We start from the raw sequence: 16,141 nt of genomic DNA, 5'->3' as shown, positions 1-16,141 counted from the left end.
AGAGGAAAGACAAGTCCTTTCAATTAGATGTTCTAGATCCCCCTGTACTCCCCACTCCTCCCCCTGTACTCCCCACTCCTCCCCCTGTATCCCCACTCCTCCCCCTGTACTCCCCACTCCTCCCCCTGTACTCCCCACTCCTCCCCCTGTTCTCCCCACTCCTCCCCCTGTTCTCCCCACTCCTCCCCCTGTATCCCCACTCCTCCCCCTGCACTCCCCACTCCTCCCCCTGCACTCCCCACTCCTGCACTCCCCACTCCTGCACTCCCCACTCCTGCACTCCCCACTCCTCCCCCTGCACTCCCCACTCCCCACTCCTGCACTCCCCACTCCTCCCCCTGTACTCCCCACTCCTGCACTCCTCCCCCTGTACTCCTGCACTCCTCCCCCGTATCCCCACTCCTCCCCCTGCACTCCCCACTCCTCCCCCTGCACTCCCCACTCCTCCCTCTGTGGATGTGTCTTGCATGAAAAGTGTTGACTTGTTTCCTGTAATATGACTATCACTGTGGGGTAATGCAGATTACTGCCCTGTCACACAGCACCGCAGTCACTGATGTGGATTTATGTTTAACTGTTACATTTGACAGTTTCCAGTATTACTGTGCTTAGCAGCTGGCTGCTACGTTTCTTACAACTGTAATTTACGATTAAACAAAACCTAGTCAAAACCTTTTATTGACCAAAATGATTTGTTTCACAAAGTTAACCTTCTCGTTTAGTCTTTTTCTTAACTACTCTAGTCATTCATTGTGATCCATAATTCAGTCGTTTGATCCATCCAAACGGCTTGGACTGCGTCAGAGTGCAACACATCTCATCTATCTGAAGGCCTTTTTGCTCTCTCAGCCTGTCGTCTGGTCACGTCAGTGGGTTATTACCCTGAGGGCCTCTCTCTTAATGGCAGGCCAGCTCCATAGAGTGATATTGGCCCTTCTGTTTATTGATTTGCCTTTCTCTAGAGAGTCACAAACTTGGATATTCACCTCACAGTTCATACTCTATCTTTTGAATTATGCTGACCAAGACTCCACTCCCTCTTCTATAGTTAAGAATAATAGTGTATTCTTTAATGTTATATATTGAGGAAGCCAGTAATGTTTCTACTTCAGGCATAGATAAAGGTTAAGTAGATATTCTTAGGGAGATTCTCATAAGGGCTGTTGCTGTGGCAACCGTAAGGTCTCGAGAGAATGAGTCATTTTGTGTGAGTATAGTACAGTGGTTCTCAAACCTCTCCTCGGGGAGCACCAGCCGGTCCATGTATTTGATCTATTCCAGATTCTAGCACACCTGATGTCAACTATATAGCAAGGCCTTGAATAGGTAAATCAGGTGAGCTAATTCATGGCTACAACAAAAGTGTGAAACCCCTGGGTGTCCCTGAGGAGAGGTTTGCGAACCACTGTTTATACTATATTTTTAACCTGCTCCTGAACAACTCCTGCTGGCTGTGTTGTGCAGGATGGGGTCAGCATGACTGCGGCAGACGAGCTGAGCAGCAGTGTGAGCACAGACACAGGGTTTGGCAGCAGTGCCCCCGCACTGCCCCCGGACCCCCCTGAGCTGTTTGACCTCACAGACTCTCAGGACCCTCATGACAACCTGGACACGGCCCCCCCTCGCCTGCCGACCATAGACACCCCGCCGGGGTCCCTCTGTGAGGAGGGGGACTCCCCTACGACCCTGCCCCTGCTGCCCCCCATCCCAGACAGCCCCTGTGGCTCTGTGTGTGAGGAGGACGTGACGCTGGCGCTGAAGGAGCTGGATGAACGCTGTGAGGAGGAGGAGGCCGACTTCTCTGATATGTCCAGGTAAGACTGCTTTACTCTGCTAACTTTACTCTCCAATATCAGAGGACCTGTACCAGGACCTGTACCAGTGGCCAAAGGTGCAGTGGTTGTGGCCTCTAGTCAGATATCAGTTTGTATGTCTTCAGGTGTATAAATGATCCATTACGTATTGGCAGGTATACATTGATCCTGTGTCTAGATTGAAATTCTGGTCACATTTGCATACCTGTTTTCAGTTCATACTTGCATGTGGACAACCATATTGACAAACGGAATCTGTGGGGAGTGAGCCAGCAACTGGAGTAATGCTGGCATAAATATCTCAGGTGCCACCTACTGCCGATGTGTCCATAAGCAAGGCACTTTACCCCCTAACCTGCTCTGGGGAATTGCTCTGCGGCTGACCCTGTGGTGCTCCCAACCTGTGTGTGTTGTGGATCTGGGTACTGTGACACATACAATATTTGCTATGTGCTAAAGACGTTGTGTTGGAGTGTGTGTGTGTGTGTTGGAGCTGCTGTAATGGGTGACCTCATCACTGGCTCTACTCCCATTTGGGCTGGGTGGGAGCTGAGGGCATCTCTCTGAAGGTGGGCCAGCTCAGGCTTTTCTTTGCCTTTTTATATACACACTCATCAAGGTGGGCAAACTCTGGTTAGAGGACACTGGTCACAGTACAGCTACAAATCAACTCTCTTCAACTAGAGATTTAGAAACCGTGCACACACTTCTTGCTTGTTCATTCAGTACACACACGTGCTTAAATTAATGTTCCCTCTCTCCAAAACCCAGGCAGTTTGATAGATCGCTAGAGGGAATGGCAGTGCTCCAAATGATCCTCCCCCGGAAAACAAAAGGGCTCTGCTGCGCGTGCATGATGTGCGTATGATGTGCGTGCTAGGCAGAAAGCTTAAATCAGTAGAAGGCTGTATGTTGAGCTTCCTTCGGTGAGGTTGGGGCCTTGCTCTGTGTTGCTGCGTATGTGTGTGTCAGATTCTGGGCTCAGAGCGCTGCTCTAGTCATGTTTGGGATGGTACGGTAGTGCAGTGTTCCAGGCAGGCTGGCAGAGAGATGCAGTGTTACCGTGCTGCAGAGAGGGAGGGGGAGAGAGAGGCGCTAGTTAAGGTGAGGATGAGGACGAAGACTGTGTCCTCCACAGCGCTCGGCAGCGCAGGTATCAGATACTTCTACTCTGTCTGCTTCATCAGGCTGTTTGGTCCCACAGGCCTGTGAGTATCTCTGTGTGTGTGTGTGTGTGTGTGTGTGTGTGTGTGTTAAGATGGTAAAGCACCATGTGTCTGGCTCTGCAGTAGATCTCTGCTGAAACAACACTGCAGCAAAAACATCTGCAGTGAGAGGATGAGAGCGATGTATAGAGAGAGTGATGTTGTTTTGGTTGTAGTCAGAGCTAGGGTGTGTGTGTGTGTGTGTGTGTGTACATTCAGAATGAGGTGAATCCTGTGTGTGTGTGTGTCAGTAGTACTGAAACTGATCCTGTGTGTTTTCAGTCAAGATGAGGGCGATCAGGATGGTTTCCCAGAGATCCAGGCCTCTCCTCCCCCTTCTCCCTTCCTCTCTGCCATCCTGGCAGCATTCCAGCCTGTTGCCTATGAGGACGAGGAGGATGCCTGGCGTGTCCATGTCAACCAGATGTTGTCGGACACGGATGGGTCCTCTGCTGTGTACACCTTCCATGTGTTCTCCCGACTATTTAAGGTGAGAGAGGAGTGGGATATATTTAGTGTATGTTTTCTGTGTTTATTTATGTTTTGTGTTTATTTATGTTTTGTACTGTGTATACAAAACATTAAGAACAGCTTTCTATGACGGTCTTACCAGGTGAAAGCTATGATCCTTTATTGATTTAACTTGTTAAATCCACTTCAATAAGTGTAGGTGAAGGTGAGGAGAAATGTTAAAGATTTTTAAGCCTTGAGACAATTATCGACATGGATTGTGAATGTGTGCCATTCAGAAGGTGAATGGGCAAGACAAAAGATTGAAGTGCCTTTGAACGGGGTTTTTCAGGCTCAACAGTTTCCTGTGTGTATCAACAATGGTCCACCCAATGCATTGGAGTCAACATGGGCCAGCATCCCTGTGGAACGCTTTCGACACCTTGTAGAGTCCATGCCCCGACGAATTGAGGGCAAATGGGGTGCAAGTCAATATTAGGACGATGTTCTTAATGTTTTGTACACTCGGTGTATTTGCCGTGTGTGTGTTTGCTCTGTTGATTGTGTTATTGTCTATAGAGCATGCAGAGGAAGTTTGGCGCCATCACCCACTCGTCAGTGCGTTTTCTGGGAGAGAGGCTGCAGCGAATGGGGAACCAGTTCCTCAGCTCCCTAGAGGTCATGACCTCACGCTCCCAGTGCCCCACGGTGCTGCTAGACGCTGAGACGGTGAGTCTTCCCTGACAACCCAAAGATTACAACTTCCTTAATAATCTAAAGATTATATTGCACCATCTCTCTGGTTTCAAAAGGGAACAATGACAAAGCTAATTGTAGCATGCTTGTTAAGATATTTTTAGCAATGGCAGTAGTTATTAATTAGCCATGCTTGTTATGCATGCAATTTCATGTTATGCATATTGCATGATGGACAGTATAAGGGTCTTTCTATAAACTAGGGTACCGGTGAGGATTTCCTGCGGTGGAGCTGTTGAAATGTCATTGATAATAATCTGCCGTTTATCTACCTGTATACGTATCATTTTTAACACATTGATAATAATCTGCCGTTTATCTACGTGTATACGTATAATTTTTAACACTTTGATAATAATCTGACGTTTATCTACGTGTATACGTATCATTTTTAACACTTTGATAATAATCTGATGTTTATCTACGTGTATACGTATCATTTTTAACACTTTGATAATAATCTGACGTTTATCTACGTGTATACGTATCATTTTTAACACTTTGATAATAATCTGCCGTTTATCTATGTGTATACGTATCATTTTTAACACTTTGATAATAATCTGCCGTTTATCTACGTTTATACGTATCATTTTTAACACATTGATAATAATCTGCCGTTTATCTACGTGTAGACGTATCATTTTTAACACATTGATAATAATCTGCCGTTTATCTACGTGTATACGTATCATTTTTAACACATTGATAATAATCTGACGTTTATCTACGTGTATACGTATCATTTTTAACACTTTGATAATAATCTGACGTTTATCTACGTGTATACGTATCATTTTTAACACTTTGATAATAATCTGACGTTTATCTACGTGTATACGTATCATTTTTAACACTTTCTCATGATTCGTGTCTTGACGGATTTGTCCAAAATTGGGACAAACCCTTATTTCACTGCATTTCTATGTTACAGTGGGGTCCCGAATTATTGGATACCTTGATAAAGAGGAGCAAAAAATACTGTATAAAATATATAATATGAATACTGAGTTATATTGTATGCTCAACATTTTAAAAAAAATATTATTTATACTTATACAATTGCTTAGCGAAAGATTTTGTTTAACAACTAATAAATAAAAACATCTCAAAGATGGCAGTAAAAATGATTGGATCCCCTGTTTTCAGCACCTTCCCCTTGCGAGGATAACAGCACTAACCATGTTTCCATCCACACTTAAGTAATACCGTTAAAAAATATATATATAATCACAACTAGGGTTGCACATTTTGGTGAATATTCAGAGGTGGAAACATTCTGTGGGAATTAATGGAAAAATATGGAAATTATATTAATACCATTTAAATGTAGATGTTTTTTGCATTGGATATATTTACCATATCGTATGGAGACAGAAGCATAAACCTTTTACCTTATCATAACTAGACATAATTGCTAATTATTAAATCCTTCCAATAGAAATGTAAAAAAATAGATTTTGTTATGAATTGAACTTTAATTAAATGAGTCGACTCTTCACTTGGGATGATTTCACTGAACAACAAAAGAAAATAAAAGGAATATTGGATGATCCATCACATCTCCCAAAAACATTTTCAACATACATCTATAAAATGACAGTCTAGAAACTAAAGCTTTGGTTGTCTTCCTCTCAGGCTTCCATGTCTTCACCCTGGACCTCCTCAATGTCCCCCTCTTGAACATCAGACTCTGAGGCCTCATTTTCACTGTTACTTTCCAACCCTGTTGAGGATGGTTCGTTGTCAGGCTCAAAAAGCCAAAAATGTGCCCAGATGGCCACCAATTTTTCAACCCTTGTATTGGTCAGCCTGTTGTGTGCTTTGGTGTGTGTGTTCCCAAACAAGGACCAGTTGTGCTCTGAGGTGGCTGATGTTGGTGGGATTTGGAAGATGATGGAGGCAACAGGGGAAAGAGCCTCAGATCCACAAAGTCCCTTCCACCAGGTGGCTGATGAGATATGTTGGCACGACTGCCATATTGCATCTCCATCCCAAAGCCCTTACTTGGAAGTGTACTTCGCCAGACTGCCAAGAACCTTGCTCTTATCCAGGCCAAGGTGGCGAGACACGGTGGTGATGACACCATAGGCCTTGTTGATCTCTGCACCAGACAGGATGCTCTTGCCAGTGTAATTGGGGTCCAACATGTACGCTGCAGCGTGTATGGGCTTCAGGCAGAAGTCTTCACGCTTTTGATGCATTTCAGAACTGCAGTTTCCTCTGCTTGGAGCAACAGTGAAGTGGGCAGGGCAGTATGGATTTCTTCTCTTACATCTGCAAGCAGATTCTGAACATAAGACAGGATAGCATTGTCTCCCTCAATCCCCGTGCAATGGCCAATGCTAAAGGTTTCAGGCTGCTTTCCACTCTCTCCCAAAATACATCATCCAGGAAGATCCTCTTGATGGGGCTGTCCATATCAGCAGACTGTGATATGGCCATTTCTTGGTGAGACTCCTTCCCCTCCAGGAGACTGTCAAACATGATGGCAACATTACCCCAACGGATGTTGCTGGGCAGCTTCAATATGGTGCTCTTTATTCTTCTCACATTGCTTGGTGAGGTAGATTGCTGCTATAACTTGATGACCCTTCACATACCTAACCATTTCCTTGGGTCTCTTGTAGAGTGTATCCATTGTTTTCAGTGCCACGATGTCCTTGAGGAGCAGATTCAATGCATGAGCAGCACAGCCAATGGGTGTGATGTGAGGGTAGGAATCCTCCACTTTAGACCAAGCAGCCTTCATGTTCGCAGCATTGTCTGTCACCAGTGCAAATAACTTCTGTTGTTCAGCTCATCTGCAATGTAGAGACTGGTGTGTATGTTGTCCCTTGTGTCTGTGCTCTTGTAGAATACTGGTTGAGGGGTGGAGATGATGTAGTTAATTATTCCTTGCCTACGAACATTCGACCACCCATCAGAGTTGATTGCAATACAGTCTGCCTTCTCTATGATTTGCTTGAACTTCACTTGAACTCTTTTGAACTCTGCATCCAGCTAATGAGTAGATAAAGCATGTCTGGTTGCAGGGGTGTATGCTGGGCGAAGAACATTCAGAAATCTCTTCCAATACACATTGCCTGTGAGCATCAGAGGTGAACCAGTTGCATACACAGCTTGAGCAAGACATTCATCAGCATTTCTCTGACTACGTTCCTCCATTGAGTCAAAAAACTTCTGATTCCAGGACCATGAGCTGTTGCTATCAACATTTTCACCTTGAATAGAAGTAGAGGGACTTTTGTCAGAGGTTGCTTGTTGTGAGCGCTGAGGGAACTTTATGCACTTGGCCAGATGATTCTGCATCTTTGTTGCATTCTTCACATATGATTTGGCACAGTATTTGCAAATGTACACAGCTGTTCCTTCTACATTAGCTACAGTGAAATGTCTCCACACATCAGATAGTGCCCATGGCATTTTACTGTAAAGATTAGGAAATAAATGTGTAAAAAAATATATATATTAAATTGCATGTACAAATAAATAGATAAGCAGTTAGTTTAAACAACTCCTTTGTAAGATAAATGTTTGAAAATAAAACATGTACAGTTGAAGTTGGAAGTTTACATACACCTTAGCCAAATACATTTAAATTCTGTTTTTCACAATTCCTGACATTTAATCCTAGTAAAAATTCCCTGTCTTAGGTCAGTTAGGATCACCACTTTATTTTAAGAATGTGAAATGTCAGAATAATAGTAGAGTGATTTATTTCAGCTTGTATTTCTTTCATCACATCCCCAGTGGGTCAGAAGTTTACATACACTCAATTACATTGTTTAACTTGGGTCAAACGTTTCGTGTAGCCTTCCACAAGCTTTCCACAATACGTTGGGTGAATTTTGGCCCATTCCTCCGACAGAGCTGGTGTAACTGAGTCAGGTTTGTAGGCCTCCTTGCTTGCACATGCTTTTTCACTTCTGCCCACAAATTTTATATAGGATTGAGGTCAGGGCTTTGTGATGGCCACTCCAATACCTTTACTTTGTTGTCCTTAAGCCATTTTACCACAACTTTGGAAGTATGCTTGGGGTCATTGTCCCATTTGGAAGACCCATTTGCGACCAAGCTTTAACTTCCTCACTGATGTCTTGAGATGTTGCTTCAATATATCCACATAATATTCCTTCCTCATGATGCCATCTGTTTTGTGAAGTGCACAAGTCCCTCCTGCAGCAAAGCACCCCCACAACATGATGCTGCCACCCCTGTGCTTCACGGTTGGGATGGTGTTGTTCGGCTTGCAAGCCTCCCCCTTTTTCCTCCAAACATAACGATGGTCATTATGGCCAAACAGTTGTTGTATTTATTTTTGTTTCATCAGACCAGAGGACATTTCTCCAAAAAGTACGATCTTTGTCCCCATGTGCAGTTGCAAACCGTAGTCTGGCTTTTTTATGGCGGTTTTGGAGCAGTGGCTTCTTCCTTGCTGAGCGGCCTTTCAGGCTATGTCGATATAGGACTTGTTTTACTGTGGATATAGATGCTTTAGTACCCGTTTCCTCCAGCATCTTCACAAGGTCCTTTGCTGTTGTTCTGGGATTGATTTGCACTTTTTGCACCAAAGTATGTTCATCTCTAGGAGACCGAACGCGTCTCCTTCCTGAGCGGTAGGACAGCTGCGTGGTCTCATGGTGTTTATGCTTGCGAACTATTGTTTGTACAGGTGAACGTGGTACCTTCAGGCGTTTGGAAATTGCTCCCAAGGATGAACCAGACTTGTGGAGGTCTACAATTTTTTTTCCCTGAGTTCTTGGCTGATTTCTTTTGATTTTCCCATGATGTCAAGCAAAGAGGCACTGAGTTTGAAGGTAGGCCTTGAAATACATTCACAGGTACACCTCCAATTGACTCAAATGATGTCAATTAGCCTATCAGAGCTTCTAAAGCCATGACATAATTTTCTGGAATTTTGCAAGTTGTTTAAAGGCACAGTCAACTTAGTGTATGTAAACTTCTGACCCACTGGAATTGTGATACAGTGAGTTATAAGTGAAATAATCTGTCTGTAAACAATTGTTGGAAAAATGACTTGTCATGCACAAAGTAGCAAAGTAACCGACTTGCCAAAACTATAGTTTGTTAATAAGACATTTGTGGAGTGGTTGAAAAACTAGTTTTAATGACGCCAACCTAAGTGTATGTAAACTTCTGACTTCAAATGTATGGAAACAGGTGAATTAACACTCCGCATTTAGCAGGCTCAAGCAAGCTTAAACCCACATGTTAGCAAAAACTAACTAGCAGAAATGATTTAAACACACTTTGCTGTAGGCTACTATTCACCTGTTTAAAAAAAATCATCTATATCATATAAAATATATTCACCCCACCCAGTATTGTAATCAAAACTTTTCAGAAAGCATGTAGTCCTTGGCTCAGACCGTATAGTAGTGTGGGCTCAATACCATCTCATTAGTGTGCAAGATCTTGAGAATCAGCTGTACATGTGATGGAAGAATGCACTGTGCATGCAGAGGGTTGCAATTCCTTTGAATTGGGGATAGTATAACCAAAATATGCCACAAGACCTGGAATTGCCTTGTGTATCCCACAAAAAAGATTCACTGTTTATAAGCTAACTTGTTTTTATAAATTGAAGTGAAATTCCCCAAATTCCAGGGCTTAACTTCCCATGGAAAAGTTCTGGGAAAATTCTTGAAATTTACCTGAAAATTTCTGACCCTTTGCAACCCTAATCACAATATGATTGAAACATTAAGTTTCTGTAACATTTTATAAATGCCGACAGAATTTGTTCGTTCGACATTGTGATAATTAATTTGACCCCCAAAAATATGTGAGAAATGGTGATGGAACGCCATTATGCGCAAATATTGATATAATAACCATCATATCCAAGTAAAGTTGTCACGCGATGAAATGCTGTGTGGTCCTCCCACTACGACTCGGGAAACCATGTAGTTTATCAGGCTACAGTTTAAATAAGTTATGATGAACTTCACAGGGGTGGTGAAAGTGCACGGTGATGAGATTGATGCCCCTTGCCAATAAATATTAAGGGTCTTATTCTGATGACTTGATGATCAATGCTTGACAATTTTTTTTTGTGACAAAACTGTCAGAGTTGAAAATGGATGGAAACTCATTGAACTTGAGACTTTTATTCGGTACATCAAAACGTAAGCGAGTTTGGTGGAAACGTGCATATTTTCTTTAAGCAGAATTTTTAATATTGGCATGAAAATCAGTCTGCAATTGGATGGAAACCTAGATATTGAACCTTTTTCTTAAATGCTTTAAAAGATTGGAGAACACATTGGAAGGGATCTGGGCCATTCTTTCATGTAGAATCTTTCCAGATCCTTCTGCGCTTATGGACTGTGTTTTTCCATTTAACCAGAGATTGAGAGGGCCATTGCTAAAAGTTTGTTTTGTGGTCAATTAAAGGTGGAATATGCAGAAATCGCTCCTCCATTTCATTGTTGCTAAAATTGTAATAGTTAGCCTAATTTCAGTTTGTGACAAATCAAGCAAGTATAGTGTAGAGAATCATTGTACCACTGTGAAATATATTTTCAATAACCAAAAATATTGTATTTTCAGCTGTTTGAAGCTGATGTACAAAACCGAAAGTAAAAGACACAAATGCATAGAAACAACGCACATAGAACAGATCTACCGCTTCTTACACTTGCTTTGAATGAGAATGACAGATCTTTATCTCACAATTCTATGTGAAGTTTAAAATGGATGGAAACACATTGAACTTTCAATTTTTATACAATACACTTAAGTGAAAAATTACATTTTGTGTGCTCTACATCACGGACTGATTTTTCTACGCAACAAATCAGTTTGGTGGAAACACCACTGGAGAGAAAATGCACATTTTCTTTATGCAGATTTTAGAATATTCGCATGAAAATCTGTTACCAATTGGATAGAAACCTAGCTACTGTTATAAAAAAGTTTGGTCCAACTTGGAAGTTAGGTACTATATTTATTGAATATGTGTTGTCGGGTCTGTTTGTGTCGTAGTTGGTCTCATGTGGACTGCTGGAGACTCTGAAGTTTAGTGTGCTGGAGTTGCAGGAACACCTGGACACCTACAATGGCAAGAGGGAGGCGGCCGAGGAGGTGAGCTCTCCATCTCATCCTCATTTACAGCTGCTATACAGTACATACTCTCATCCCTAGCTACAGTACACTCTTACCAACTGTTTCCTGAAACCCTAGATCACACAATCCCACATCCTTATTCCATCCAATTATGGCTAATGATCATACCACATATCTGTACTCAGACCATCCCTGCACCAAACCACTGGTGGTACTTCAATGGCCTCTCATTCCTAGCGAGGAAGACTCTAGATTACACATTTCCCCTCCAGATCAGGGAGGAAGAGGCTGAGAGAACACAACAGTGACAATGAACTGAGTCATAAGGAGGTAAATGGGTTGGGTGTCTCATCGTCGGGTCAGCCATTGTATCACAGGGAGAATGAGTGGATTTAGCATCCACATTGCTAGCGACATCCCCTGCTGACGGGCTAAAAATATTCCCGGCGCTCCTAAATCAGTTAGAGGGACGGATAGGAGGGGAGGAAGGAGAGATGGGGAGGAAGGGGTAAAGAGGACAGATGTGATTGCGAGAGACAGAGAGGGATGCAGAGAGGGCTTGGGGATGCTGGGGTGCTAATTGAATGAGATTGGTGCGGTCCCTTGAGGATTGATCTCCGCCCCGCTGCACTAGAACAGACCCTCTTTAATTCGCTAAGTACAGCGCTCTTATTAAATCTACCCCCCCAACCCCTACACACACACAGTTCAAAGAAAAGTAGACTTGCATAGACTGCTATCAATCTCATGACGTATTCACGCACTCCCTTCCTCCCTTATCCAATGCCCACAGTGGCTGGAGAACTGCAGGAAGACGTTTGGCGACAAAGATGGCAACCAACGACCCAACACTCAGGCACAGGTATGACTAACCCACACACATCTGAACACAGCATTATTACATGTGTAGAAAAATGTGACTACAAAGTCTGTTTTGTTTTCATGTGTGCCTTTTCTAATGCAATCAAACACTCGATAAGCATGGGAACATGCCTATTGAAACATTTTATTTGAGAAAATACATTTATATCCCCTCATCCTCAACAAAATGTTTTAATTTCCTACAAGCTCATTGACATAATTAGAGCCTCAAAGGAGACAAAAAGTCTCTTACACATCCTTTGGCCACTTAACCCTGGTCTGTCCACTGTTCCTAAAGCCAGTATTACTTCAGCTCATCATAGTAGATGTACATTTTGTTACGTTACAGCCTTATTCTAAAATGTATTTAAAAAATGTTCCCTCATCAATCTACACACAATTCCCCTAAGTGATGAAGCTAAAACAGGTTTTTAGAAATGTTTGTAAATTTAAAAAAAATCCAAAACAGAAATACCTTATTTACATAAGTATTCAGACTCTTTGCTATGAGACTTGAAATTGAGCTCTGGTGCATCCTGTTTCCATTGATCATCCTTGAGATGTTTCTACAACTTGATGGGAGTCCACCTGTGGTAAATTCAATTGATTGGACATGATTTGGAAAGGCGCACACACACTTGTCTATAGAAGGTCCCACAGTTGACAGTGCATGTCAGAGCAAAAACCAAGCCAGGAGGTCGAAGGAATTGTCCGTAGAGCTCCGAGACAGGATTGTGTCGAGGCACAGATCTGGGGAAGGGTACCAAAACATTTCTGCAGCATTGAAGGTCCCCAAGAACACAGTGGACTCCATCGTTCTTAAATGGAAGAAGTTTAGAACCACCAAGATTCTTCCTAGAGCTGGTAGCCCAGCCAAACTGAGCAATCGGGGGAGAAGGGCCTTGGTCAGGGAGGTGACCAAGAACACGATGGTCACTCTGACAGAGCTCCAGAGTTCCTCTGTGGAGATGAGAGAACCTTCCAGAAGGATAACCATCTCTGCAGCACTCCACCAATCAGGCCTTTATGGTAGAGTGCCCAGATGGAAGCCACTCCTCAGTAAAAGGCACATGACAACCAGCTTGGAGTTTGCCTAAAGGACTCTCAGATCATGAGCAACAAGATTCTCTGGTCTGATTAAACCAAGATTGAAATCTTTGGCCTGAATGCTAAGTGTCACTTCTGGAGGTAACCTGGCACCATCCCTATGGTGAAGCATGGTGGTGGCAGCATCATGCTGTAGGGATGTTTTTCAGTGACAGGGACTGGGAGACTTGTCAGTATTGAGGGAAAGATGAACGGAGCAAAGTACAGAGATCCTTGATGAAAACCTGCTCAGGGCCTCAGACTGGGGCAAAGGTTCACCTTCGAACAGGACAATGACCCTAAGCACACAGCCAAGATGACACAGGAGTGGCTTCGGGACAAGTCTCTGAATGTCCTTGAGTAGCCCAACCAGAGGCCGGACTTGAACCCGATCAAACATCTCTGAAGAGACCTAAAAATAGCTGTGCAGCAACGCTCCCCATCCAACCTGACAGAGCTTGAGAGGATCTGCAGAGAAGAATGGGAGGAAATCCCCAAATACAGGTGTGCCAGCTTGTAGCGTCATACCCAAGAAGACTCTAGGCTATAATTGCTGCAACAAAGTACTGCGTAAAGGGTCTGAATACTTATGGAAATGGCATATTTATTTGCTAAAATATTTTGTCTTAGTTTTTGCTTTGTCATTATGGGTTATTGTTTGTAGATTGATTGAGGGGGGGAAACAATTTAATCAATTTTAGAATAAGGCTGTAATGTAACACATTGTGAAAAAGTCAAGGGGTCTGAATACTTTCCGAATGCACTGTAGCTGATCTGAGGTCAGCCGGGTGCCTCAACTGCGTGGTCTCCCCCTGTCCCCTAATATTGTTTAGTATTCTGACCACACTGCTGGAGGTTATAGATTTCTGCTTGCTCCCCTCCCTCTCCCCCTTTCTTTCAGGTCAGAGGACATACTTGGCTGTGAAAGAGGAGCTATTCCAGACTAAAGCTCTGTTGCACTGTGACAAGCAGAGGAGCACATACTCATTCACCGTTCTCATCTACATCACCCCCTCCCACTTCTCCCCATTCTCTTCTCTTCAGATTCTCTGTCCCCCTTCTCTCGCTCTGTCTACATCCTTCTTTGTTTTCTGTCTCTGTATTTCTACACTGCTGTGTTCTCTAAGAACCATTGTTGGGACTGAGCCCCCCTGACCTGAGAACAAGGTGTTAGGATGGAGTGGTTGTTACCCCGCCACTCCTCTCCTGTCAGGTCACTGTATCAGAGTTGCGATGTGAAAGCTCACTAATTCTTGGTCTTTCTCTCTTCCTGTTTTGTTTGTTGTTTTTGTGACCTGCTCACCCTCTTGCTTAGCAAATGGAAAAACTAGCAGTAAGTGGTTCTCTAAGTATTCTAGACTCTAATATAATCATGATGTCCGGACAACACGCTTATCATCTCATCCCTCTCCATATGTACCTGCTGCCGTCGTCAACCAACAACGGCCTGGGCCCTCCCACTCTGACTCCACCCCTCTCTCATATAACTCGGCTACAGTCCACATCTACCCAAATCATACTGTTTATAATCGTTATTTATGTGTTACTTTTGGCTTCGCCTTTGACTGAATCAACTTCTTAACCCCTCCCTCTTCCCTTCTGATTTGACAGCAGATGTAAAATCTCTCAATCATTGTAGTAGTTGTCTACCTGATTTGAGAGGGGGATGTTGCCCTGGGTTATGGGGAGGAGAGGACGGAGAGAGAGACCTGTGAAGCCATGTTTAGTCTACCTTCATTTTGCATGCTTATTGCTCCATTCCCATATCTGTTCAAATTCCCATTTTTCCATCATATTTTCCTGGATTAGGGACAATGTTTGATAATTCCAGTCACATATTTGGTCAGTATATTTCTGTGCTTGGACATACTGTACCTTAACCATAGGGGGCCAGACAGACAGGTGGTGATGGTCGGTATATAACCCAGTCCCCCGTGGCTAATGATGGCAGCCTGTGGTTGGTTAATAGCTGGTTAATAGCTGGTTAATAGTGCTAGCTAGACCCTCACCTATGGCTCTGGGCCTCGTCAGGTTATCCGGTCTCTGTAGGGACCATCGCTCCACTCCACACTGGGCCTCTTTAACCATTTCATCTCCTCCCACTCTTGATAACCCAGGATATCCATCTGCTCTGCCCAGAGGCCTGTGTGGCTATAGTGTGTGGGAGTGTGAGAGGTGTGTTGACCGTCTCTGGTCTCTCTGTAGGAGCTGGAGCTGTGTCGCAGGCTCTATAAGCTGCACTTCCAGCTGCTGCTGCTCTTCCAGGCCTACTGTAAGCTCATCAGTCGTGTGGACACCATCAAGAGAGAAGCAGAGGTGAGGCTGGGGGGGGTTTACACCCAAACACTTTACTCGACAGGGTATGGGTAGTGGAACATTAAAGGTGGGTGGTTTTAGAAGAAGCTGTGGTAATAGGAATCAGTTTAGGTCATTTATTTAGATGACAAGCCTAAAAGAAACATTGTTAAGTCACCCACTCAAGCATGCTTGGAGCCTTTCAGGTCATACCCATCATGCCGTGTGTGTGAGGTCAACACAGGGATGGAGATGGTGGGTTGTTATTTTACTTTCCCTTCCCCGAAGAGTTCTTTAATTGGGCTTCAGGTTGGTTCAGGAAAGCATGAGAGACACGGAGGCCGCCTGCATTTCTCCCATCTTCCCTGGCAGGGAAACCAGCAGTGACAATGCACACGCTAAATTAAACAAATTTCTTGTACATATCACACACATGCGTTTTGGAATTTAAAGATACTGTAACAGTAATAGTCGTTCTGTAAAGTCGTGAGCTGTTATTGTAAATGATTACGTACAAATGTGTCCTTAAGATTGAATGTTAACATTTTAAAAGATGCCTCTGTGTATATGCTCTTTTTCTAT

The 16,141-nt window shown here is 43.5% G+C and overlaps 1 protein-coding gene across 22 annotated transcripts in view; it reads left to right on the top strand.

Annotated features, from left to right (window-relative positions):
- fryl (furry homolog, like) overlaps positions 1-16,141 on the top strand; it is a 100,423-nt gene that overhangs the window by 81,740 nt on the left and 2,542 nt on the right. For 19 of the 22 annotated variants that reach the window (XM_029707571.1, XM_029707570.1, XM_029707564.1 and 16 more), the window contains 7 exons: positions 1,465-1,814; positions 3,302-3,509; positions 4,049-4,198; positions 11,237-11,335; positions 12,111-12,179; positions 14,580-14,597; positions 15,470-15,580. In XM_029707571.1, the coding sequence (XP_029563431.1) occupies positions 1,465-1,814; positions 3,302-3,509; positions 4,049-4,198; positions 11,237-11,335; positions 12,111-12,179; positions 14,580-14,597; positions 15,470-15,580 (1,005 nt within the window). The remainder of the gene's footprint in view (positions 1-1,464; positions 1,815-3,301; positions 3,510-4,048; positions 4,199-11,236; positions 11,336-12,110; positions 12,180-14,579; positions 14,598-15,469; positions 15,581-16,141) is intronic. The other 3 variants (XM_029707554.1, XM_029707563.1, XM_029707572.1) reach the window with 1 other exon arrangement.

Source organism: Salmo trutta, chromosome 22 (assembly GCF_901001165.1).
Source record: "Salmo trutta chromosome 22, fSalTru1.1, whole genome shotgun sequence".
Classification (NCBI taxonomy): Eukaryota; Metazoa; Chordata; class Actinopteri; order Salmoniformes; family Salmonidae; genus Salmo; species Salmo trutta.
This window is presented reverse-complemented; position numbering and strand designations above follow the sequence as displayed.